At 31.6% G+C, this 25,775-nt stretch overlaps 4 protein-coding genes and 1 non-coding gene across 5 annotated transcripts; 2 read left to right on the forward strand and 3 right to left on the reverse strand.

Annotated features, from left to right (window-relative positions):
- The first annotated feature begins 12,235 nt into the window (after nucleotides 1-12,235).
- On the forward strand, nucleotides 12,236-14,211 carry LOC106711131. Its single transcript, XM_014503367.2, has 3 exons — nucleotides 12,236-12,495; nucleotides 13,059-13,251; nucleotides 13,774-14,211. The coding sequence occupies exons 1-3, from the start codon at nucleotides 12,250-12,252 to the stop codon at nucleotides 14,079-14,081; spliced, it is 747 nt and encodes a 248-aa protein (XP_014358853.2). The 5' UTR covers nucleotides 12,236-12,249; the 3' UTR covers nucleotides 14,082-14,211.
- A 1,566-nt stretch (nucleotides 14,212-15,777) lies between these two features.
- On the forward strand, nucleotides 15,778-17,352 carry LOC106711029. Its single transcript, XM_014503244.2, has 3 exons — nucleotides 15,778-16,139; nucleotides 16,421-16,610; nucleotides 16,776-17,352. The coding sequence occupies exons 1-3, from the start codon at nucleotides 15,897-15,899 to the stop codon at nucleotides 17,081-17,083; spliced, it is 741 nt and encodes a 246-aa protein (XP_014358730.1). The 5' UTR covers nucleotides 15,778-15,896; the 3' UTR covers nucleotides 17,084-17,352.
- A 215-nt stretch (nucleotides 17,353-17,567) lies between these two features.
- Nucleotides 17,568-19,919, reverse strand: LOC106711149. Its single transcript, XM_014503388.2, has 3 exons — nucleotides 19,565-19,919; nucleotides 18,708-18,900; nucleotides 17,568-18,040 (listed from the first exon to the last, which is right to left on the reverse strand). Exons 1-3 carry the CDS (start codon nucleotides 19,706-19,708, stop codon nucleotides 17,730-17,732), a joined length of 648 nt encoding a protein of 215 aa, XP_014358874.2. The 5' UTR covers nucleotides 19,709-19,919; the 3' UTR covers nucleotides 17,568-17,729.
- Nucleotides 19,920-19,973: 54 nt separating this feature from the next.
- Nucleotides 19,974-21,866, reverse strand: LOC106710844. The gene is made up of 4 exons (XM_014503030.2): nucleotides 21,606-21,866; nucleotides 20,897-21,086; nucleotides 20,561-20,645; nucleotides 19,974-20,034 (listed from the first exon to the last, which is right to left on the reverse strand). The coding sequence occupies exons 1-4, from the start codon at nucleotides 21,864-21,866 to the stop codon at nucleotides 19,974-19,976; spliced, it is 597 nt and encodes a 198-aa protein (XP_014358516.2).
- Nucleotides 21,867-25,428: 3,562 nt separating this feature from the next.
- Nucleotides 25,429-25,501, reverse strand: Trnam-cau. The gene has a single exon. It is a non-coding gene; the product is annotated as a tRNA-Met (tRNA).
- Between the last annotated feature and the right edge of the window lie 274 nt (nucleotides 25,502-25,775).

The raw sequence follows: 25,775 nt of genomic DNA on the forward strand, positions 1-25,775 counted from the left end.
TGAACAAAAAATAACTTAACCAATAATAATTTTACGTAAAAATTAAAATCTCAAAATAAAGAATCGATGACTCTTTTTTGTTTTCTACAGATTGCATACCAAAGGTTCTCGATGATTCTTGTACGAAATGGTATGCGTACTATAAAATTGAAAAAATATATTCTTAAGGGACAAAAAATTCAGCGCAATTATCTTTAACATTTCGACAGCAATTGAACGCGGTCTCGTGGCTATACAAATATTATTTTAAACATCCATCCACCACAGATCTTTGGGGAATAAAATTCTTTTGGTAATAACGAATTGCTCATCCGGCAAAAAGGTGTTTAAAAACATCTCAATAATTCGTAAAAAAATCACTCATGTGTAAATGTGAATTTTGGTTTATATGTTCTTATTTACACTGTTTTTCTTTTTAAAAACGTTCCCTAATGTAAAAAGAGGATATGATAGAATGAAAAATGTTACAAATGGAAACCTAGAGATATTGTTTTTTTAAGAAATAACTAAAAGTGAATTTTCTTATTCTCCTCTGAAATTAACTTTCTGAACATTCATTAACTTTCTCAATCGAAGTTAAAAATAGTAAAATCTACACTAAACATAATAAAATTAGAGTGTAAAAATCATATTTCGTACACATGTATGTATTTGCGTTGATGATTTATTATATTTTTGTCTTCAATTAAATTAATTGTGCGCAGACGCAGTCGCGGGCGACCGCTATTCTACACTTAATAAGACAGACAGTCACTTAAAATAAATGCACTACCTTCCATGTTTCAATTAGATGCATATTGAATTATTAATATAGCACAGTAAGTAGTCATTTTTCATAGTAACGTATATTCATTTCATATCCAACGCGCTACGTAATTGTATAAAATACATTTTACATGAACAATTCATGAAGGCGAGTGCACCGGTAGATTTATAGTTGTGCATGACGACCAACATTCATTACATCAAAAGGTTTCTGGTATAAAAATAAATATTAACCATTTATAAAAGTACTCTATAATCATTTAGTTATGGATATGTGATGTTGTGTCGTCACAATAAGTAGAATGTGTAAAGAGATTTTGTGTTCAAAATTCTTGGATATTTTACTGATATTTTGTTTTACTTACGATATAAAAGTTCATAAAACCTTTTTAGCGATTTGAATGGAAATACGCCAGAAGTACAATTTATGTATTAAGATTTAATTATAAGATTTTGTTTATGATTAGTTGTTTTAAGAATTATTATATTCGTTTTCGTGAAGTGCTGGGTTAATGTAGAATGTGTCGCTGTAGCTAGCTCAGCTGGTAAATTACGTTGCATTCATTGCTGTCACAGCGTTAGTAGTGGAGCGCCGGAGGGCAATGCAGTTATGACGTCATTAGAACGTTATATGACGTCATAACTTAGAAGATATCTTCCGCACATCATCAATTACGATGGATAAGCCTGCAAGCTCTAATGTACTTTCAAAATTATTTTATAATACAGTTTCCGAAGATTAGGTACTGAGTAATATAAACCATAAGCTATAATGGAATAATAAAAATATAATAAAAAATAATTAAAAGGTAGTATTGGATTCATCATTAGCTCACTATTCGTCCCCGCTGAGGGGCTCGGAGTCTACCCCAAGTTAGGGGTGACTAGGCCATAGTCAATCACGCTGGCCCAGTGCGGGTTGGTTGACTTCACACATATCTTTGAATTTCTTCTCAGATATATCCAGGTTGCATCAGAAATGTAAAAACAATACAAATATCGTACGATTAAAGGAGTTCTAGACAGAGGATGCTCCTGTCAATTAGGATAAAAACAGACAACATGTTTATCAACAAAACATTATGTACGACAGATAAACGCCTACGTGGTTAGAGAGCAGTCACAAAGTGAAAGAGATAATACACTACTTTATGATCGATAATTTTTATTCACGTTTGTCGATTACGTTATTGATAAGATTTTTATTGTTCTAAGTATCCAGACTAATCTGTTGCTAAGTAAATACAAAAACGTAAGAAAATTACAATTTTTTGAACATCCTTAAGTTTTACCAATTTCGTCATATAATCCTTACTAATAACTTAATGCAAAAGTTTAAGATGGATACATGAATGGATGGATGTTTGTTAGAAGGTATTTCCGGAACGACTTAACGGATCTTGATGAAATTTGGCACAGACCCAGAACATAGTCTTGAAGAACAAATAGGCTAGGCATACACATACAATAATTTTGTCGCAGTAAATGATGACTCGATTTTACTTTACGAGTTCCTGCTAAGAGAATAAGATCTTAAATTTAGTATTTATTTACCAGATAAAAGATTTTCAGTAAAAAATATTTCTCTCATTATTGTGAATTCCATTTTTTTTTTCATTTTACGCCAACAATAAAGAAAGAACCGAGTATAGGATGAACGCATACGAATCCTAAGTATTTAAATCGCATTCGTAAACTTCAATACAGAGACGTTAATGAGAATAGCTGTTCGTTTTGAGACAATGGAAACATAAATCGAACGATAGTATCGCCGCGAAACTGCTAAAATGATATCTCTTCCGTCATTAACAATTTATAGATAACTATCTTTACTCATTTTTGCAATAATTGACTTCGATTCCACAAAAAGTATGCTAATCCTTCCATTTAAAAGGTCATAGATCAATTAAGTTGCATGTTTAAGGTAATTTATATTTCACATTGTTAAAAACTTCTATAAGCTTCTATTGCCGCGAAATTTAACAAACAATTCAACAGAATAATTCATGACAACACGTAAAGTGACTTACAATGATAATAATTCATCCGTAATTTTTTATTGCATAATATGCAAAATGTTTTTAAATAACTACTATGAAAATTATACCGACATTAACACTAGATAGGTTAATACACGATGAAATGATATGGGTATTGGGTTATCAGACAAAATTAATGTTATCAGACATTTATTAAATTATTCAGCCAAACATACAAATGAAGAAATAAATTTGTCAGTGATTTTTAATAACTTCATTTTAATATTTCATAGATTATTGCTTAAACATTACACAAATACTCAATCATGTTCTATTCCCAACGATAACCTAACACACTTCCCTTTGGTTTACATTATAACATTTCGCGATGCACTAAAATTAAAAAGGTTTTACCATCTTACTAACATTATAACTGTGAATGTTGATTGGATGGATGGATGTAAGTTTGAAGGTATCTCCAGAACGTCTGTAATCTCGATGAAAATTGCAATAGATGTAGAGCATAGTCTAAAACAACACATAGGCTACTCGTTAAGTTTTTTTAATTCCGCGCGGACGAAGTTGCGGCCGACAGCTAGTTATGTTATGAAGTACATTCATTCGAAAAATCGCTGGAGCCAGAGATTATAGTAAAGCAGAATTATTGCAAATATTAAATACTTAATCTAGCAACAAATGATATCTGATAATAGTTACAGACAAAAGATAAACGATACCTTCACACGTATTATACTCATGATTAACGGTCTACTTAGAATTATACAATTTTTGATAGACATAAGCGACAGGAATTTGCATGAGATTAGTAACCTTCAATTTTCTAAAGTCAGTTCAGTGAAAAGTAATTTATTTTCACACTTGTTTTAGGACGGTATTCACTAAACTCACATATTAAACGTATTTCAATGGTATGCAAATCTCAAACTTGGTAAAACGAAAGTTCTACTATATACGAACACCGACGTCACATTGCATAATTTGGTTAACCCTTGCAACGCTGAAGTGGACTATGATGGGGCCGAACAATAAGCGTTGCACGCGTTAATGACCCCTAAACTGGTTAAATCCGTTTCAAGCTCAGTTTACTTCATCCACGATATTTTGATAATGGCGTAAATTTATGCCGCCGTAGTTCGAAATCCGAGACTGCATAATGACTCGGTGTCGGGCCTTGTTTTATGCTAAGTACTGGAATGAAAGAGCCTGCAAATGTATGCAGATCGTTCGCGTGGGAAGTGGCAACAAGTGGCCGAGAAATTGATTCCGAAAGAGAAACCAAACTACTAATTTTACTTAGATTTAGTAATAAATTATAACTGTTGTTGCTTGTGCAGTAACCTAAGAACACAAAATACTGTTCTAAGGAATAAATTCAATAATTGAGTTTTTCATTGCACTAAATTGAACATCAAATTGTCCTAATAAAGTCACAATCATCTCTACAGAAATAGTTCAATTTAAAACCATCAATATCAGTGGCTTCAAACATTTTGCTCTGACGTCTTTTATTATTTTAATCATTTGCAAGTCCTCACACAGATTTACAAATTGTTTTCATTAATTAATAAAAATTAACTTTTTTAATTAGTAATTCAAGGCAAATCTACAAAAGATTTAAGTAAGTAATATGGAAAAATTAAGTTGAAAACATTTCTATAAAGTTTCAACATAAACAAAATTATATAAGCTGAATTTTATGGTAAGCAGAAAAGATTAACATATGAACATGGTAGTCGTTTTTTTTTTCGGTGTTCAAAATTTTAATTAAACTTGACAAAATATACCTCTTATTAAAAATTTTTATGAGTAACCGCAATACGTTGCGAGTAAAACATTCTAAGTGAATAGAATCCACGAGAATTACAAGCAAGAATTAATTAGGAACAAGCCTCTATTGAAAAGTTTGAATTTGTCGCCACCTGGCGTTTTAGATACGAAACAAAGCTTCCAACAAAACATTGAAATTATCTCGACGAAAATTATAATGTACTCTGTGAATTACGTGTTCATCGAATATTAATTTAGACGTTAAACATATATAATTAATTATGTTTTTAAAGAAACAGAAAGAAAAAGAAAGTTCCGTTTTATTGTTTAAATTGTTATAGTTTTGAAAATCAATTCAATCAAAACTTTATTTTTTTTCAAATTTAATATATGGAAAATTCGTTATTTATCTGATTATGTAATCATCAACCTACCCTTATCCCTATGGAGGTTCGACACAGTATGTACTACACCACTATACATCTCTATCAGCCGTCATATCTGAATTTACCCCCTTCTTACGCATATCCTCTTTCACACAATCCATCCATACTTTCTTTGATCTTCCTCTACCTTTATAGCCATCCACATTCAATCTCATTACTTTTTGTTATATGATCATGCCTCCGCATAACATGTCCAAACCACGCTAACCTTCTGCTCCTCAATGTCTCGATAACTGGCGCTACTTTCAAACTTTCTCTGATATACATATTCTTAACTTTATCTTTTCTTGTCACACCACACATCCATCTTAGCATACGCATCTCAGCTACATGCAATCTTCTTTCATCCGAAACCTTGGTGGCCCAAAATTCAGATCCCTACAATACAATAGGTTTTACGATCCACTTGTAGATCTGTCCCTTATGCTTGAGTGGCATTCTCGGATCACAAGTCACACCTGTGACCTGTCGCCATATCATTATCTGATTATGTAATAAGACTGGTTTTGTCATTGTAATTGTGTCAAACGTGAAAATTTATTGTTATTTTACATGCACGATATGAACACAACCAGAGTCCCTTGGCGCTATGAACAATTCGTACATTCGAAAGCTCATTATTTTATTTAACGTATATTTCTTTATAAATGGTAATTTTAAAATAATACATTTAAATTAATGAAGTGATATAAAAATACAACTATATGTTTGACACTGAATTTGTTTCGACAAACAACATTTGAATTATAACCACTCAATACTCCAAAGAAATAAAGTACCCACCCCACACAAACCTTGAAATTTGAAAAATTCAAAAGTGTCTATTCAGTATTAATTTAACCAATTTTATTAAGTTCTTATTATCTACTTTATTAAATAACGTTCTTTAAATATTTCATTAAATTAAGCTGCTATAAAATAGGAATCTAAATTGTTTAAAGTGCAACTAAAAGAAACTTGTAAAGTTAATATGTGGGCGCTCAACAACAAAGTTCAAAACCAGTATAGCTCGTTAGTTAATCAAGAAGTTTAGATAGAATTAATTTCATACTACGTATTTTAAAAAAAATAAGCCTAATATTACTTTATATAGTATTATAAATGCGAATATTCAGATGTATGGATGGATGAATGTTTGTTATAACTCGATCTCCAGAACGGCTGCATGGATCTCGATGAAATTTGACATGGATGTAGATCGTAGTCTGCAAGAACACATAGACTAACGAATACTATTTTACTACTACTATTAATTAATGTGAAGTTAAGACGGAGACGTAACGGTAATTATGACGGAGTCGCGGGAGACAACTAGTGTGATTAATATAAGATACATGGAGTTATGAATTTCATAGACTTAATAACGATACGATATTCTAGGTAGTATGTAACCTCTTTGGAACTAAAGACGTTGAACGTGTCAATTTTTAATTTTTATAATTCTTATAACGTTTTTAGTACTTGTGCATTTTTAGATAAGTGCCGCTACCTTACCTAATCATTTTAATTACTGTTAATCATTTCTGGTATTTAATTCCAACATTGATAACGATTGACACAAATACGTCATTTTGAAGATTACATTTTAATAACAACATTCTTTAAGTTACGTCGAGGTGTAAATATTTTAATAATGCGTTATGTCAATAATTATGTCTAATAGACAGTAAGAAAGTAACATTAACTGGCACTATTTTTTGAAAAATAATTTCCATTATCACTTGTTTTTATTAGCTTAATACCAAACAACAAAACAGCAAAATTTTGCGTAACGTTGACACATTGACGCTTAATAATTTTTCGCCTCATCTTGTCCTTCTTATTTCCGAAATTGTAACTATTACACATTTTTTTTAATACAAAAAAATTGTATTAAAAATGTAATTTCTGGTTGAAAAATAATTTAAGTAATGTAATATAATGTTACATACACACACTTTATTGGATTGGCGATGCTCTAAGTCAAGGATTTACGGACGACGCGACGGAGAAAACATTTTTCGATCAAACTTCGAAATTAATTTTGAAGTTTCCATCTGACCAGCGCGCCAACGCCGCATTGTAGATACGAAGTAGCCCCCAACTGTTGACCAGTCTAGTCTCAAACTTATAATTTTATAGTCCAACTTTGCCACAATGTTTATTGGAGCTATGTATTTTGTAACTTGCAGTTTTCCAATAAAACATTAAAGTTTAAATTGTCTGCAATTGCAATGCCTAATTGCCATTTTGCTCTTCGTTCTACTAAATTAGCCACGAATAAGAAAACCTTGCCTTAATTACAACTATACATTTTATATACATTTAGAAAAAATGCTATTATAGACCGAAGACAGTGTAGATGGATCGTTTAAATGAGGATATGCGTAAGAAGGAAATGCTATGCTATAACTATGACTATGATGAAGATATATGGAAAAGTTCATAGTATTTAGATCATCCGTATGGTAGATTTACTAATTATTATAGACACAGCTTTTTCCATACTCTAACAATATATCGTACAATCCAACACAATGCTGCATACAGCTACTAATATTAGCCCATAACGCGCCTTAATGCGTTACCCTATTATCGTTTTAATAATGTAGAGTAATCGGCAAGTGAGCCACCATCCAGAGCCCTGCGGGATACAATTCTAGTTCAAACCGGTATGATATATGCTGTTGGAAGAAAAACTACAATAAAATTATGATACAGAGCAAAAAATAAATAAAACGAGTGATTAATACATAAACAATTTTGTTACAGGAAAGCTTCAAAGTGTAAACCTGAATTTTAAATGGTCATCTATGGTCATAGATAAAATATACAATATATGTATTTGTACCAGTGTTTTCGTTATGTAAGCTCAGAGTAAGAATCTAAAAATTACAATTTAATATCGCGAAAATTGCTTCACCCTGTATCAAAGTGAAGAGGGCACATATACGTAAGTTAATACGGGCCGCTCTGTAATACACGGCGCGGCGCGGAAATACTTTCCGGATTTCCGCCGACAGAGCATCGCGCCTTTACTATTGATGCTTAGTATACTACGGCCTTACCCTAAGCGCATTAATTATTACATTCCCACTCTGAGAGCTGCCTATTTATTATGTAACATGAATGTACCTTTTTATTTTTTCATTAATTTGTTTACGTCCCTTTTTCGACCCCTGTAATAAAAATTGAAGTAAAATAAGCCAGATTTTATTCCGGTATGGATAGTGTATATTTTTATAGTTGTAAATTGTAATCTAAAGGAAAATGTAACTCATTTTAAATTTTCCATTTATTGCTAAACCAGCTTACAAATTATGAATTGTCCCTACAAAATCACGTTGATTACTCATTGTCAATTGCTAAAGACAAATTTTCAAATAGATTATGAATGATATTCCTACCAGGATATATTATATGAATTGAATATAAAATTATACTAATTAAAGATAAATTTTTCATTACACCAAAAGTTATCTAACACGGTGATAAATATTTATCAATGTTAACAGATTACATATTTTATCCTTGGATAAATCACGCGTTATACAACGATTCCAAATATGCTTAAACTAATTTAATACCTATACTTTCACGCATTAATGTAAAACATAACAACGTGTACATCTTTTTTATTATCAAAATAACTGTCATTTTAATAAAATACGAGTGCTGAAAATGAAATCTTGAAGCACATTTCTTATGTAGATTTTTATAATTCCCTGCATGTGGGCCGCAGAGTGAGGTATGAAATTGTATTTTATTTTAAGGCCGCCGTAAATCTTCACACACAAGCTATAAAATGAAAAGAAGCCTTCATTCGAGTGTGTACTGAGCGCCAACATAAATTTAATATTTTCCAACAATACGTCTTATCTATTTTGTTAATACAACACTTTATAGTTTAAAATTTATAGCACATTTTATCGGTCAACTTTCCCATGAAAACTCTTGACTCATTTTTAACCTTTTAAATGCATACTTCAACAAAAATAAAAGAAAAGTATCATCTTTTGCAACTATAATACAATTATAATATTAAAAAAAAGGTACTCCCAAATTACTTGCATTGATAAGCGAATACTGTATGCTTCTTTGCTATTAAAATACCTCAAACGTAAATTATTTATCAACCGAAATGTGAAGCCCCTTTAAATTGAAGGCATAGGTAAAGCTCACATACGGCAGTGGATTGAAAATAATCCAAGTAGAAAATTAATCCTTGATTACGTCCCATTTCTATCAAGATTTGAGTAGCGATCAAATTACTTATTACGAACGGAAGTGTCTTGAAACGATGCATTATTTCGAATTCCATGATTATATGTCAAGTCCCAAATAAAATAAAAAGGAAAAAAGGTCAGTGTAAATTATTAAGTTATTAACCAGCGGGTTTTTAGTCAAGTTGGTTTGTAATGGAAAATTATAAATTTTAACTGCGGTCACAGTATGGCAATACCTATATCTGTTCTATTTAAAATCTAATAGTAGCTAGCATAAACACAAAAACATATTAAAATTATTTTAACACGTGTATTTCTAGTTAATTTAGTTTCAATATTTTTTTTTCTAATTAATGTTTTTAAAATAATTTAATTTCTACTTTAATTATTACATTTGTTAAACTCATTGTCTATTTTGTATGATGCAATAGAAAGGGAAGTCATTGGCTCCTTAAATACAGGTGAACCTAGTTAAGGAGCCAAGGCGATACTGATGTTGTAATCATTTAAGTATGCAATAAAGAATCTTATAAAGAATATGTAGAAATATCCGAATCGGTCCGATAAATAGATAAGTGTATCTGTACAACATAAAATAACGTCACTTCTAATTTTATATGATCAGTGTATACGTTTGATGTAATATTTGTATGCTACAATTTCCGTTGGATTTCGGTTTATTGAAGACGCTGACACAAGCAATATAATAATTTATCTTTCAAATAAATCTATTACTGATGATTTATTTGACTGATCAGTGATTAAGAATTTTCACCTGCTTTTTGCATTTACTTCCAGAATAAAACAAACATATTCTTGTGAAATTTCAATATGGTTATTACCTATGCATAGATATTGATAAAAATTTACAATAATGCAAAAGGAAACAAAGGAATTAAAGAATTTCTATAACAAGTAACCGTAGGTTTCTTAGACCAAAATCTTTGCATAAAACATAACGTTATCCCTGTGACCTTTGACAAAACAGAGATAACAACATGCTATAAACGAGTAATTTGGTGTCAGAAATCCACAGTAAGTGGAGAATTTTAATAAAAGCTTCACGTACGATATAGGGTAAACCAAGCATATAACTGATGTACACATTATTCAAATTGATTCTGTTGAGTTGATTATTTAATAACAAAACTAGTCGCTAAATAAAATTATGGTATACCGCCGCTGATAAAATTAGTAGGTTGCTTACCTATTTTCACAGTTCTTTTTTAATCTAAAAAAAATTGTTCATTGCTAAGCAAAATAAATACTTGGTTGAATAAAATGTCAATAGTGTCACGTGGCAATTTATATTTTCACCGAGCGATCCCCTCACTAAGAGATCAATTTCGCGCTTGGACAATTTTAATGTAAAGTTAAGTGCCTAGGGGAGACGCCAAATGAAAGCTGGGCCCGGTGCGTTTACAAACGTCTCTCTGTTATTGAATTCTTCGTACCAACATCTAAGTAATTTTAGACTAAATTCTACGATCCCTAACAAATCGCCATTATAATAATGAATATGAATTAACATTGCAACATTAAATACTCGTAGAAAAAAGCACATAACATTTTCTGTGATTGATTGATTCTGTGAAAACCCTTATGATATTAAATTGCGATAAACAATGGTACTTAACTATTAGTTTATAATAGGTCGTTCGGAAAGTCACTTCGTTTTTTCCCGACTTAGGATTCGTGTATTTTCTACGAAGATGCGGCACGCCCTGGAAGCTCGGTTAGAGCTGATAAAGGCATTATTAAACATAGAAAATAGAAATAAAAACGAAATGACTTTCCGAACAATAGTTAGCCTATTTAGTATACACATGTGACACTGAAAGATTGACATCAAAGAATGATTCAAATCGAAAAGAAATCCGACCACGAGGTATGTTCCTAAAATTGAGAAATGTATATTAATTTCGATATAAACCTATTATTAAATTACAAAATATAAAGGTGGGGAAAGTATACTAACGTACGGGCCGCGTAATAAACTGGTGTTTTGGTCAGCACAATTGAGGGACCTCATTCGACCTGTACTAATGGAATTTGATCCAATTAAATTTAAGGGTTACATGGTGAAATTTGCCGACGGTAAGCAAATTGTGTTTCGTTACGGCCTACTTCATACATTTGTTATACCTACTCAAAAGAAATCATTGACATATTTTAGTCTTTAATGACTTTAATTAATTAAGAAACGGCTTGAATTACGTGTGATCGTCCGGTGACGGCACTGACTAGTTTCGGAACCGTCGGGGGTCCATCTTCAGGGCGAGTGTTTATTCTGAGGACTTCGCGGTTTAATGACTTTATCTTTTCATTGCTTTCATAATCATGATGAAGTAAAAAAATACTAGTATAATATTTTATTGTGATATTAATTATACAAAATTGGTATTTTGCTTGCATTGCGTTTTTATAGCGGACGCTATCCATGAGTTTACATTACCGAAACAAAATTAAAAAACCATTTGTTACCTCATTATTTTTCAAGCAGAACGAGAGGGATGACAAGTGTTATATACATGTGTTTTGGCAGTCGAAACCTATGGTTAAACGACGAATATTGTGGCACAAACCAAATGCAATATAGCTTTGCTACAATACATATGTGTTGCTCAGTCGTTAGTCTACGAATTACAACGGATTTAAAGTTTGATGCTTTTAAAAATATGTCCATGTTCGCATGGAGTAAAGTCCTTTTTTCGTAGCTGTTACTTATCAAATACAATTCATTCATCGATCCACATACATTAATGTTTTAAATCTAGATTTCGTACCACTTTATTTTATGATTTCTGTTAATGAACAATAATGTCTTGAATTTTTAATATAACATTTATCTGAATCTGATTTACCGATTTATAATTACAATCTTATCATGTGAACGTAATACGATGTGCATACCATAGGGTCTAATTATATTTTCTGCGATTTTATATTTCTATCTATATAGATAAAGTCAATCACCGAGAATAATCTTTTTAATAGTTCACTATAAATACAATTTTGACACGTGTATTATCATTTGTTCTGTAATCTTAAAAGAAGACGTGCAAAATGCCGCCAAACGTCGTGGAGCCGAGTTTCTCTCCCGAGACAGATATTGGTGTTGAAAGTAAAAATCAAGTTACAGCAAAGCCTCAAGAAGGAATCAATTATAATTTATACATCTTTAGTTCGACGTTAAATTTGCTAGCTCATATATTAATTGGTGTTGTCGTGGGTGTTGCTGTGTTGTTTTCATTGAGGAATGGCTTACCTTTGGGATCAACACCCATGCATATCATTCTGTGTGTTATTGGGGTAAGTACTATTAAAATTAAACTTTCAATTTAAAACGAATACGTTTATGCCATTATTTTTAATTAACAGAGATTTATAAAAACTAGAATCCTCAGTCGATCTTGAAAAATTCTAGCTAAGTATTAAATTTATTGTAATTGTATTACTGTAGTATTATAATTATTATTGCTGTACCATTTACTAAATTCACATTATTTTATGTTTTCTTTTTTACATCTTTCATATACACAATATGCTTAAATTAGTTAAGTGAACAAAAATCTAGAGTTTACATCACTTGTCGTGGGTTTCTGAGTCCAAAATCCCCAAAGTTAAAGATAATGACAGGGATGACGATATGTTTTATACAGATATTTCGGTCTCAGAAACCAACGATTAGAATTTCTAAGTAAATATTGATTAAATATGTTTAATACCGATTAATGAGATGATACGATTAACCTTTTTGACCCAGACAAACAAGATTACGATATACATAATGCGAAACTGATTATTGGGATTTCCCTCATTCTCCATAAATTTTTTTTTCAAAGTAGCTTTATCCATATTTTCTTATCTTTTAGCACCAATTGCTTATGGCAGAATCTATTCTTAGTCTATCTTCTGAGAACGGCTGGTCTTCAAAACTGAGACTGGTCGACAAACGTCGAGCACATTGGATCCTACAAATACTTGGCTCAGGTATAGCCTTGGCTGGAAATTTTATCAAGATTCTAGATAAAAGTGTCCACTGGAATACATACCATGGACAATTCGGTGAGTTACTTAAATTAAAAAAGGCGAATCCAGAAGTGAAAGTTGAAAGCAAAATTTTTCAAATATTATGAATAATTGAATGTCAACTATATATTTCAAATAAAATCTACAATATTTCAGAAAATTATGTATAACAAGTTCATCATAACTTATTTATTTTATGACGTCACAATTTATGTTATCTACTATTCAGTTTTGATTTATCGTTTTCATTTCAGATAATTTGTAATGATTAACAAAATATTAAAATTACTCAATGTTATTGTGCCTAAGATAACATGTTTATAAAAATACTCTACCAAAGCTTATTTCCTATGCGGAAAATTACTTGCACCTTAAAAAATATTACAATATCTCACTTTATGCAGTGATATTGGTTTTGTAATTAGTGTACTTCCACTGCAATATTCTTATGTAACAATCTAATGACCATCCCTCTCGTCTTTTCTTAAAAAACAGAGATAACGATAAACTTACATAAAACACGGTTAAATATAAAAAAGTAATGAATTTCTTTTTCAGCGTTGGTGGCAATTGTTTTCACCGTTACCAGTTTAATCAATGGTTTGGCTTCATTATACGCGTACGAATGGCGTAGAATCTTCAACGGCACTATCTCTAAGCTGACGCACATCTGTTTCGGAACCGTAGCATTCGCCGCTTCAAGTATCAGTCTTTGCTATGGGTTCGATAAATTCAACTTCAGAACTTGGGCAACCCCTTCCTTCACTGATACACTGATTGCCTTCACTGGTATATTCACTTTCATAGTTATAATTAACCCGTGTATTACTTTTTACTCAAAAGCGATGACTGCTAAAAAGAAATAAGCGGAACCAATTTTACGTGTAACATTTATCGTTGTAATTCTAGAAGATTCTTATACACAACTTCACATACTTAATTTGATTTTGTTTAATTTTCGAATATTCATTTACTTCGCCTGAAAGAATAACTTAATATGTATCTACAATTGTAGTATTTCCACGTTGTTCTTTTTTGCTATGATAATGCCACCTAAAAATTTAGAAACTTTATTGACTTAACCAGCACAATACGGGTTTTTCTATAAATAATACTAAGAAAATTAACAGAATCTCAGTTACCATTATCTTTATTAATTCCGAAAACAATGCTAGTATACTTAAAAACATCGAACAAAATGATTTGGCAACGTGAAAATGATTGAGTGAGATTTGAACTCGTTCACTAATTTTGACGACACTCCGGAAAAGAATACGTCAAGAATACGTCATCAAAATTAGTTCAGTCGTTTAGTCTCTAGATCGTCACAATGGAATTTATATACATACAAACCCACATAAATAATTACCTATATACATGCGAAAAACATTAACCTCTTGTCATTCGTTTGAAATAAAATATTTCCAATGTATTTTCTCCATCAAAAAGTAATCCGTAATCGCAATACATTTGATTTGACAGTATTAATACGCGTTTTTATCAGCTGTCACCCGAAAATGTGGCATAGTTGACTCACTTTGATACAATATCTCAGTGTCGACAAATTACTTTGAGAACGAATTGCTTTAAAATAAAGTTATGTGTGCTAAGCCTCACTTTGAGTTTCATAAGTCTACATTTTATTTAAGTTTGTAAGAACATAAACAAGTCTATTCTGTATTAATAATATGTTTGTATTTCTTAACTGTGTAACACATTAGAAAATATGTATATAATTCTAAAATTTCATCTTTAATTACTTTGATTGTAAGCATATCAAAATATTTATTACACATTAATGTTTAAAAAGTAACTCGTTTTATTTTTTATCTGTCGAGATATATAATTTCTGTGATAATAAGGATTGGTTTCTTCGTGAGGTCTTTTACCTTGTTTATATATATCTACGATTATTACTCAGTATTAAAATAACGGATTGGTACCTATAGAATTCTGAAGTAAGTCAATAAAATTAATTTTAACCTTTGAGATCAGCATATCATTAATCAGTCTTATTTCATAGCAGACATAGTATCATTTTATCATTTTATACTATAATGTGTACTTATAATTACGTTTATAAATTTTAATCAATACAATGATAAAACCAACCTAGTGCGAGTCGGACACCCGCACCGAGTGTTCCGTACAAACCTGTATCACCATATGTGTAAAATTTTTTCGCAATTTTTCCTTTATCTGTGCTATAAGACGTTGCTATGTATCAAATTTCAAGATCCTGAGTTCAAGAAAAATACCCCGTAGGATTTTATTCCCTTGCGAGTGTCGAAAATTTGGGGCACAAACATCTGTATTTTTTGATTGCGTTGACTTAGACGTTTGATTTTTTTACACCTAAAAAGGACATTAGACCTGAGCGTTTTATATAAATCTAGTATACAATACCTTTACGCTTTCCTGAGAAAAAGCGTTTTGACAGACAGACGGACGGATAACAAAGTGTTCCTATAGGGTTTCCGTTTTTTTCTTTCTAGATACGGAACCCTAAAAAATGCGTTTTTTTATGATTGAATTTAGAATTCTGACAAAAATTTATGATTGGCGCATTCCTTCAATCGATACTGATAAAGTCGCTCACATACTACCAACTAAGTATATATTCATCATACATTTTCCAGTTACACAGTTACACGGAAACATTTGTAGTTCAAACATATGAAATGGCGCCTAATACAGTGGAAACAAATTTCACTCCTGACCCAGAAATGGTGACGAGGGAAAATAAAACTCAAAACTTGCCGGGACAAGAAGTCAATTATAATTTGTATATTTTTCAATCAACTTTGAATCTGTTAGCTAACATTTTAATTGGTACTGTGGTCGGTATTTCCTTGTTGTTTGCGTTACGGAATGGCCTGCCCTTGGGAGCGACTTCGTTACATATTGTTCTGTGTGTTATTGGGGTAAGTTTTTTTTTTCATATATTTTCCGATCTTTGGCTTAATATTTATCCTTCAATCAAATGGTTAATAGCGTACGAATTGCCAATAATACCCTTCCTTTAATTAAATTTCTAGTGAAGATAATATTAGGTTCAATTACGACACGGACTAGGCAGAATTTGTTAATTCTGGCTAGTGTGTTGTTACACAACATTGAAATACTGACTGACAAATATAAAAAACTTTATAAATTGTATACTTATTATTCTATTATTTTAAAGTGCTATAATATTTTCTTTTAGTACCAACTGCTTATGGCGCAGTCTATTCTCAGCCTGTCTGGCAGCGGCTGGTCTTCGAAGCTAAGACTGGTGGACAAACGGCGCGCTCACTGGATCTTACAAATTCTAGGCTCCGGACTCGCTTTAGCTGGATCCTTTATAAAGATACTCGACAAATCAGTACATTGGAATACCTACCATGGACAATTCGGTAAGATATTACTTTTAAAAAAGTTATTCAATATTTCTTCACTAACTTTCATAGGGCATTCATGTGTCATAATTCTTAAAATTACCAATTGTTTTCGATTAATTTTTTTTAAATCTGCGAATCACCTTTATTCGTGTTAATTTTATTTTTTTATTTCTTTTTCAGCCTTGGTAGCAATGGTATTCACAGTTGCCTGTTTTCTGAATGGTCTTACATCGTTATACGCTTACGAATGGCGAAGTATTTTCAATGCATCTATTTCCAAACTAACACACATTTGTTTTGGAATCGTAGCATTTGGTGCAGCATGCATCAGTCTTTGTTACGGTTTTGATAAGCCATTCTTTAGAAGCTGGGCGTCAGAAGATTTTACGGACGCCCTAATAGCCTTTACTGGAATCTTCGGTTTTATAATATTGACAAATCCATTTATAACATTTTTCAAAAAAGCAGCCACAGTCGTTAAAAAATGAAGATGTTTATTTTGGAGTCTTAAAATGCATTAATAATTACTCATAGATAAAAAACCTTCTTATTATTGCTTATGTTATTTCGCTGTTGTACTTTTATTGTGTTTTGAGCTACCAATAAACGAAAGGAATCTCAAATTCATCTTTCAACCATAAATAAATATTATTGGATAATGATTGCATGCAACTCTACATTTTTTCTAAGATTTTGTAAACCTCCTTCACAAAAGAAAATATTTAAGGATATAATGTACCATAAAATCTGAATTATATACTTATGTTCAATGTTAATTTTCATTTTCTCTAGGTCAAACTCCTAGAACAGTTATTTTATAATGAGATTATTAATTTATCTAAGAAATTCAGCTTAATAAAATTGATATCTTACTAATATTTAAAAAATACGAAAGTTTAGATGGATGGATGGATATTAGAGGGTATCTCCATTACGGGTTTAGGGATCACGCTGAAATTCTTAACATAGTCTGGAAGAACACATAGGCTATTAATTAATTAACAGCTAGTGTATACAAAAATACAATCATTGACATAAAATTCATCGGAATGGTTATAACTGTCCTTGTCAATTAAAAAAAATAATAATTTTAAAATCAATCAGTGAAGTAAAGATGTTTAAAAACGCTTCATATTAACACATCTTATTTTTAAAAACATTTGAATATTTTCTTATAAAAGTTCTCCCAGGTCTAATTACTACAATTGCTGTATAAATACAAGTTATACAAATCATTACTATAGCAACACCAGGAGAAGCCCATTTTGTAAATGAATTCTTATAATAACCAAAACACAAGCATACTGATGATATCACAAAAGCAAGTGTACCAAAAAGTACATGATTCATTTTGACAATCTTAATTGTATTTCTTCGTCCATTTGAAAAGTACGAGATTGTTCCATTGATAAGGCTGATACCGGTAATAATTAATGCCGCTAAAGCTGAAACAATAATCCGTCATATAATATATTTACTATCTAATACACATTCCCTTTAATATTTGGATTGGAAAGTTGATAAAATACACAATAATTGATATGGTATTTGTCTAATCTGAAGACTGAAAAATTTAGATAAAAGTTTTTTTATAAAGGTGGCAAGCGAGCAAGTGGACACATGAATTCGTCGAAATAACAAAGTTATTGCTGCTCACATCCTCCATGGCAGATGAGTTGCCCTTTAATCGCTGGTGGAGCGGACACACAGAAAGACAATATTTTCCCTTCCTATGCGTCCACCCTGCCAACATGTCTTTATAAGAAAAGGGTGGGAAGGTAAAGAACAATAAAATTAGGCCTCAGACACCACACTCATAAGACGAAACGCAAAATTACTTCCACTTCACGCCTGTCTTCTGTGTGGTCATGGTATTACACCAGGCGAGGTGGCCCATTAGTGCAACTAATATTGTTGTTGCTGGCGTCTACCACTGTTATGGACAGTCACAAACTACAGATCATGGCATATAATGATTAATCAGCACACAATTCAAGGCCCGTAAAAAGTACAGCGTATTATAAAGTTAAAGTAACTATTCGACTACTTTCAGTGTAATATAATTATTTATACTAATTATAGAAACAAAAATATGTATCACATCAATCTTACCAAGTTTTCCGTGAACTGATGTAAAGTTAACAGATTTGTCCATCATCATGATTATAGACCCGGCTATCGCCAGTACTGATCCAACTATTTGTAGAGCTACATGCAGGCGCATTCTGTATAGAACTGGTAGTCGAGAAGACCACGCATTGTCTTTGTTTAGTGAAAGAATTGCATGAGACATTAGCAGTTGGTACTGTAAAGAAAGATTATTTGACAGTCCTTGTAAGGTTGTTTGTGTAAATGTATCTTAACATCAGACGGAACTCTAATTTGTTTACAATTAAACTTATAAATAAGAATCGAAACTAATTTTATAAGTGAGTAAAAGTGTTTTAATATTATCGGATATTATCTCCAAAAAAATGTCTCATGATAAAGCTACGCTTATGTCACTCGGGAAAAACAGCACTTATTTTTCGCAATCTCAATGATTTATTGAATAGATAACAGTATCAATGATAAGTTCAGATAAAAACTCGGGGAGTTAGAAACTGCCGAAAGTGGAGCCATCTCGTTTCTACTTAATATTACAAAGATGATATTAGTGAAATGTTTGTTTTTGTTAGAACTAGATGGCGTTACTATATCGTAACATTTACTTCGTGCAGATATTTTGAACTGTGATAGAGATATTTTAAAAAAACAAGTTTAAGGTCTATAAAAAACATTTGACATTATTATTTGGACCTTCTTCTTAAGAATATTTTTTATGCAATAAATTTTAAAATGTGTACAGATACTATATATTACACAATAATTTGTTATGATTTCACACCAAAATCAGCGCAAATTAAAACATTGAATTTAAAAATCTACATTTTGATACCAAAATTTAAAAAAAAAAAAATCGAACTTACCCCAATTACACATAATCCAATATGTAAATGGAATGCACTTATTGGACTCGATTTAAATGCGAAACATAATGCCACAAATACGTTAGCTCCGATCAACATATGGGCTATAGAGTTCAAACACCCACGAACTGTTAACCGTACCATGGTTAAGCGACTTTGAATTTCAACCCTTACATATTCTTGAACGATACCCGTATTATGTACGATATAACAATGTAATTTAAAACTATACTACTTAGTCCTTACTAGGTTGCACAAAAAAGAAACATAAAACTCGGTTTGTTATTAAAGTTTTAGGAAATATATTTTCTTACGATTTACTGATGTTCAAAGATCTAACTAAATCGGAATCCATTCTCTGTTTATATTGCAAGGCAAATCGTAATACAATTTTGTTCTTTAGCTATCTCTAGGTGTCAACGTTAAATTTGTATCTCCGCGGCAAACGTAGATAAGGTTTCTCACGTATTCTTGATAAGGAGAATAGGATCATTATAACAATTTATTATGATTTAGCTTTTATTGCAGTAGGCTGACCTAGTTATTTTTTTTATTCTAACGGCCAATCTTAATGTTTATTTTATTATTTTTTTCGATTTCATGTCAGTAATAAAGATATATTCTTCACATACCTACATCTTAAAAACAAATATATTTTGGTGATTATAAATTACCGAGTTGTGAATGTGTTTGTTTTTGTGTAAATTTACAAACAGTTACTGTCTACACTGGCATTTGCTACAGTATTCCAGTTTAAAAAAAACACATTGGAAATCATAAAGTAATTTATATCAATAGATGATAGCCTAATATTTGAACAAACTTCTAAAAGAAACCAAACTAATAACAGTAGTGTAAACAAAGCAGAAAGTTACTAAGAAAGAATTTACACTCGATCCAGGAACCCAATCTTCAAAGCAACGTCTGTACAAACCAGACGTAAAACATAGAGACGAAGCTATAAAACCAAATATGCCAGTAAGGATATGAACATACTTTATGAAGATGACAAAAACACCTTGGCCATTAGAACACAATCCTGTCATACAGCTCAGCAAAATTAAACAACCCGCAGCATGCCCTGGAACCAAAAACACATTATCTATAGCGTAATTCAGAGTAATATGGTTCTTTAGATTTAAGACAGCTAGTCAAACTATGTACAAACAGATACAAAGGACTTCCAATGTCTGGTAACTTTATCATTGTTAAAGTAAACGTCATGGTTGTTTTTCTAAACTATTATTAATGGAAATGTAATTGAGCCCGATTGTTACGGTTGCCGAGATCAGTGTCTATTAAAGTAAAAAAACACACCAAAAACTTACGCACCAAATGTAGCATGTGTAGTCATTTCAGCGCCTCTATCCGCCAGCACTGTTATAGTCCCAAATGTAATACAAAAAATACCGAATGCGCCCAAAAATACATGTTCGAATTTTCTATCACCTCTGTTCATTGTAACTGTTGATCCATTGTAGTTATTCAGACTTAACATTGCGATTGGGAAACATAGTTGGAACTGTAAAGTAAGTATAGTACAGACCAGACTATCAGCTGCTGTTTTGGAACAAAAAACCTAGTATGTACCCATCTGACGAAAATGTACGATGAAAAAAATTCCCACTTATCCATTCTTCTCTACGCACGATAGACGAATACTACTTTTATCAAGCGGTATAAACAAAACAACGAACTAGTATAGAAATGAAAAAAACTAAAGGGATTTTCTGTATACACACCCCAGAATAAAACAATAATCCCACATTGAGGTCTTTAGTCTACAATGATCTAAATGAACACTAAATTTTGTGTTCATTTATTATATAACTAGCTTTTACCCGCGACTCCGTCCGCGCGGAATAAAAAATAAAATAGAAAACGGGGTAAAAATTATCCTATGTCCGTTTCCTGGTTCTAAGCTGGCTGAAAATTGGTGAAAAAACCAATTTTCAGTCAAATCGATTCAGCCGTTCTTGAGTTATAAATGGTGTAACTAACACGACTTTCTTTTATATATATAGATATATAGATTACTTACCCCAACCATGCATAAAAATATATGCAAGGTAGTTAATATGTTCGATTTAAAACTCAAGGCGTAAAACAATATCATCACATTATTTATTCCAATAAACATTTGTGATAATGCAATAAAGGCTGCGGTCAATCTTTTAAGCAAGTAAATTCCTTTAGGAGATTCGACCAGTATAATTTTCACTTTACCAACAAACTCTCGAATGCGATCTTGCGAGCTTTTATATTCAACATTGCCTTGACTGATATTTGGTGGAGTTTCCATTATAAGGGTTAAAAAAGAAAGAAGTAAGGGTTAAATTTTGTTTGATAAAATTTCTTAGCACTGAAAGTGAAAGTGACATTGGATGTTTTCCAAATATTTACATTTTTACCAAAGAGTTTTATTTACCTTCACAGATAACAAGAACCTTTGGCAGGAACAGATAAACATCTCAAACTATATGTATTGATACAAGAGACAAGATGTAGATTTTTATCAACTTTATTTAACCTTTTTAGATAAAATGGTAAGTACTTGAGATAACTATAAATAAGTAGTCTTTATAAACCCCTTTTTTATGCAGGAAAAACATAGCTCCGTCGCACTATAAATGTATAATGAAATAAAACGAATCGTACTTAACCGACAAAGCTTTTCACAGTAGGCTGCTATGCTACTGCCACACAAGATATCTTACTTCTAACCAATAAATGTGAATATTTGGATGTATGTTTGTTTGAAGATATCTCCAGAAAGGCTTAACGGATCTTAATGAAATTTGGCAAAGATGTAGAATATATATATAGCCTGAAAGAACATATAGGCTGCTTATTTAATAATTTTTAAAGCCGTTCTGACAGAGTCGCAGGCGACAGCTAGTTATGATATATTTTTTTATCGACAACGGAAATTTTAAATTTTTTACGAAACAATATGATTAAAGAAAAGCTGTATTTTCAATAATTGTAGCAAATTTCTTTCTTAAGAGAACTCTAAACTCATTACATTTAAACACAAAAATTAAATTTATACTTATTAAAATGGCAATCTAATAAATAACATAAACTGTACCATAAAGTAGTAACTGAAGAAAATAATTCGATTCTTCGCAAAGCAATTATCTTTAGTCACGAAGTCTAGAGATTCATGGCGTTTATTACCAAATAAATCAAAAGAGGTAGACACGTGAATTAACATAGGGTATACTATTCAATGAACGATAAAAATAACTATTCCAAAGAACGAAAGTGATAAACTGGTACTCTGAGTCAATGCTTACACGCCATTTAACATAAATGAGTTCGACATCGATATTAAAGGTAACTTAGTCTCGACAAATATAGCTGTAGTTGCTTAGCACAAATTAAACAAATTCCAACATATTTAGGTAGAAATTTTATAAAAGAATTCAAAGCAGGAAATGGAAACCAAAGTGATCTATTAACTATTGTAAAGGACAAAATCTCGATGTTAAAAACTTTGGTCCAATCAAATTCAAACTCTCATGTGAACAGTACAGTGGGAGGCAAAAGACCCCTCCTGTTAGCCGAATTACTTGAAAGCATAGTCTTGTTTTCGCGCATAATAAGCCGACAGGAACAGATGCGTTGGTTTCCAAATTGTATCGATGTGTGTAACTTGACAAAGTATGCTATAAAGTTTTATGGTTCTTTTATGTTTATGTAGAAGAAACTGTTTACCAAAAATATTTAATATTTATGGGTTAAAGTATATAGTAAAAATGAATATTTACTTTTTTGGTGAACCTACTACTCTATATTTGATGCATTGTTTTAGTAAACTGTCATTTGTTTCGGTAGATTCCATCAGATTCCAAAAACACGTCATATAAAAATTGCAAAGTCGCAAATAAAACAAGTGCAGCAATGTATATATCAAATCAAACACTACATTTGAACATAAAATACTCGAACACAAAAACGCTTGTGTAAATTTGAATGCAATTTGTGCTTCGTTTATTCAGCAGAGGGGTTTAGATTTAGTGTGAAATCTGACGCGGGCTGGAGCGACAATAAAGCACTGTCATTTGAACGGACATCGTGCACAACTGCGGTGAATACTATACGAGAGAGCCGAGTCGCAATAATCTACGATTCAGTGCACTGCCTGTTATTACTTTCAGCATTTGAATCTATAATGTCTCAAGTTTATGAATATTTAACACATTCATTATGGTTCTGAATTTCTGAACAAACGATTTATAATTTTGGTACTTTTTACGTATGTAACGAAATTGAAGTCAAGATTTTTCACTGTAGGACTCCTAATAAGCAGACCTATAATGACCTTATCTTTAGCTAAATCTTATAGATGCAATATCAAATAAATTTACCAACTAAAATCTAATTCCTGTAAGTATCCTGTAACTATATGACACGACTAGAAGTCTACTTTTTCTTTAGTCGAAAAATTTTCTCAGCTTTACGTCTGCCTTCTAGAATTTTATTTATTCCATCACTCGAGTCGTATTAGATGTACCTAAATTTAATGTGTATAAAATAAATGTACAGTATGAATAATAAAATATTAAATGGCTTAGTACATTTGCTCACCTTGTGAATATAGCGGGAGCGCTAAGAATGTTTGTACAGCGCTGGCATGAATTCCTAAGGAGACAAATTACTCCGGTGCAGCGTTGACCTACTTCCCTCCTCCCATTACAAGCAAATGCATTTTATTACCGAGACTCTTCGAAAAACTTCGAAAAATGTCATCGAAATTAATAGCTTTATCCACAAATGGAATGTTCAATTTTTTTTGCTTTATGTTTACATTTAAATTTGTAAATCACGAAAGGTAAGTTACGTGCGCTTTATTTCTGAAAAATATCTTTAAATTGCAATTTATTTGAAACAACATTCATATTAACAGCTCCATGTTATTGGCGACATCTTTGTCATAATTTAGTTCTAGATTAAATAGAAATGTACGTTATTTGGAAAAGGAACATATAAAAGAGAAAAATGCAAACAATTACTCAGTGCAAATAAATTTAGAGGTGTGGGGTCGAAACGACCCCCTTAGGGACTGGAATCGTGAACTTTGTGATTACGTCGCGGCTTTATAAGCCTGTTATGTTTTATGTCCCAAGTATTACGGTTTGTGGTATATTTTAGCTTTGTAATATAGAAGTAATGCACACAATATGACATTCGATGTAACGTGTTTCTAAATGTTAGCGTGGGTTCCCACTGCCGAAACACCGCCACAAGAAAGAAAACTGTTTAGTATTTTTGTAAGTGATGATGACAATGCGTTTCTGTATGAGAGTATCGGCAGTACAGTCACAGGAAATCTTCATTGCTTCTATGACAGAGAAATACCTATAATAATTTTTCAAGATATTAAAAGTAACTTTACAGTGAAAGTAAAACAGCGTTAATTTCCGATACGATATTTTATGAAATAATGAAGAATTCTTTGCTCATACTTTAGATGAATATCGGAGCCTAAAGTTCAAATTAACATTCTTAAAGTTGTTGGCGCGCGCGCGGCGGGAAGATTAATGATCGACACCTGAAGTTGAACTTCGGCACTTTATCAATACGCATCCAAGGGGAAAAACATAATTAAAATAATAAAATAATCATAAAATCCCTTACCACTTGCACGTGCAATTATAGACTTAAATACCTATGTTGTTTAATATTTAGCGGCATATTGAACTAATAAAAAAATCAATGCCAAAAAGAAGCGGTTCAATAGATGCAAGTGTCTATGCGAAGTAACATATCTATTTCCAGGCGACACTTTTGTTGATCAGAGAAGGAATTTAGATATATGGTAACTGCACATCGTAACCGAGGCTATGTTACAAAAATTATGCCCCGGGTGAGGATCGAACTCACGACCTTAAGATTATGAGACTTACGCGCTGCCTACTGCGCCACCGAGGCCATATAGGTCTACGGGATTATTAAGAACTCATGTTTGAAGAAAAAACTCGCCATTGTTACGTCATCATCAAAATGCTTTAAATAATTATGAAGGTTTTAATCCAAGTTAGGTTCCAATTAGGGTATTTTCGTACCGAAGTTAATATTTCTTGCTCCTACTTTTATATTCACTACATAAAACAATAAAACCGAGGGGAAACTCTCCTTTACATTTTACTACTTTACAGGAATAGGGCCATAATTTTTAATATATCTTAATATTATCTTACTGTAG

This window comes from Papilio machaon, chromosome 14 (assembly GCF_912999745.1).
Source record: "Papilio machaon chromosome 14, ilPapMach1.1, whole genome shotgun sequence".
Lineage (NCBI taxonomy): Eukaryota > Metazoa > Arthropoda > Insecta > Lepidoptera > Papilionidae > Papilio > Papilio machaon.

What these genes read in the sequence shown, in the direction of transcription:
- LOC106710844 (XM_014503030.2), bottom strand. Translation starts at nt 21,866, where the DNA reads ATGGAAACTCCACCAAATATCAGTCAAGGCAATGTTGAATATAAAAGC. An exon ending in TATTTTTATGCATGGTTGGG is followed by an intron (nt 21,087 to 21,605) that starts GTAAGTAATCTA and finishes CTTACTTTACAG; the next exon opens with TTCCAACTATGTTTCCCAAT. An exon ending in GTTTTTGTCATCTTCATAAA is followed by an intron (nt 20,035 to 20,560) that starts GTATGTTCATAT and finishes CTCCTTATCAAG; the next exon opens with AATACGTGAGAAACCTTATC.
- LOC106711029 (XM_014503244.2), top strand. Translation starts at nt 15,897, where the DNA reads ATGGCGCCTAATACAGTGGAAACAAATTTCACTCCTGACCCAGAAATG. An exon ending in TTGTTCTGTGTGTTATTGGG is followed by an intron (nt 16,140 to 16,420) that starts GTAAGTTTTTTT and finishes ATTTTCTTTTAG; the next exon opens with TACCAACTGCTTATGGCGCA. An exon ending in TACCTACCATGGACAATTCG is followed by an intron (nt 16,611 to 16,775) that starts GTAAGATATTAC and finishes TTTCTTTTTCAG; the next exon opens with CCTTGGTAGCAATGGTATTC.
- LOC106711131 (XM_014503367.2), top strand. Translation starts at nt 12,250, where the DNA reads ATGCCGCCAAACGTCGTGGAGCCGAGTTTCTCTCCCGAGACAGATATT. An exon ending in TCATTCTGTGTGTTATTGGG is followed by an intron (nt 12,496 to 13,058) that starts GTAAGTACTATT and finishes CTTATCTTTTAG; the next exon opens with CACCAATTGCTTATGGCAGA. An exon ending in TACATACCATGGACAATTCG is followed by an intron (nt 13,252 to 13,773) that starts GTGAGTTACTTA and finishes TTTCTTTTTCAG; the next exon opens with CGTTGGTGGCAATTGTTTTC.
- LOC106711149 (XM_014503388.2), bottom strand. Translation starts at nt 19,708, where the DNA reads ATGGTACGGTTAACAGTTCGTGGGTGTTTGAACTCTATAGCCCATATG. An exon ending in TTGGATTATGTGTAATTGGG is followed by an intron (nt 18,901 to 19,564) that starts GTAAGTTCGATT and finishes CTTTCTTTACAG; the next exon opens with TACCAACTGCTAATGTCTCA. An exon ending in ATCAGTTCACGGAAAACTTG is followed by an intron (nt 18,041 to 18,707) that starts GTAAGATTGATG and finishes TTATTGTTTCAG; the next exon opens with CTTTAGCGGCATTAATTATT.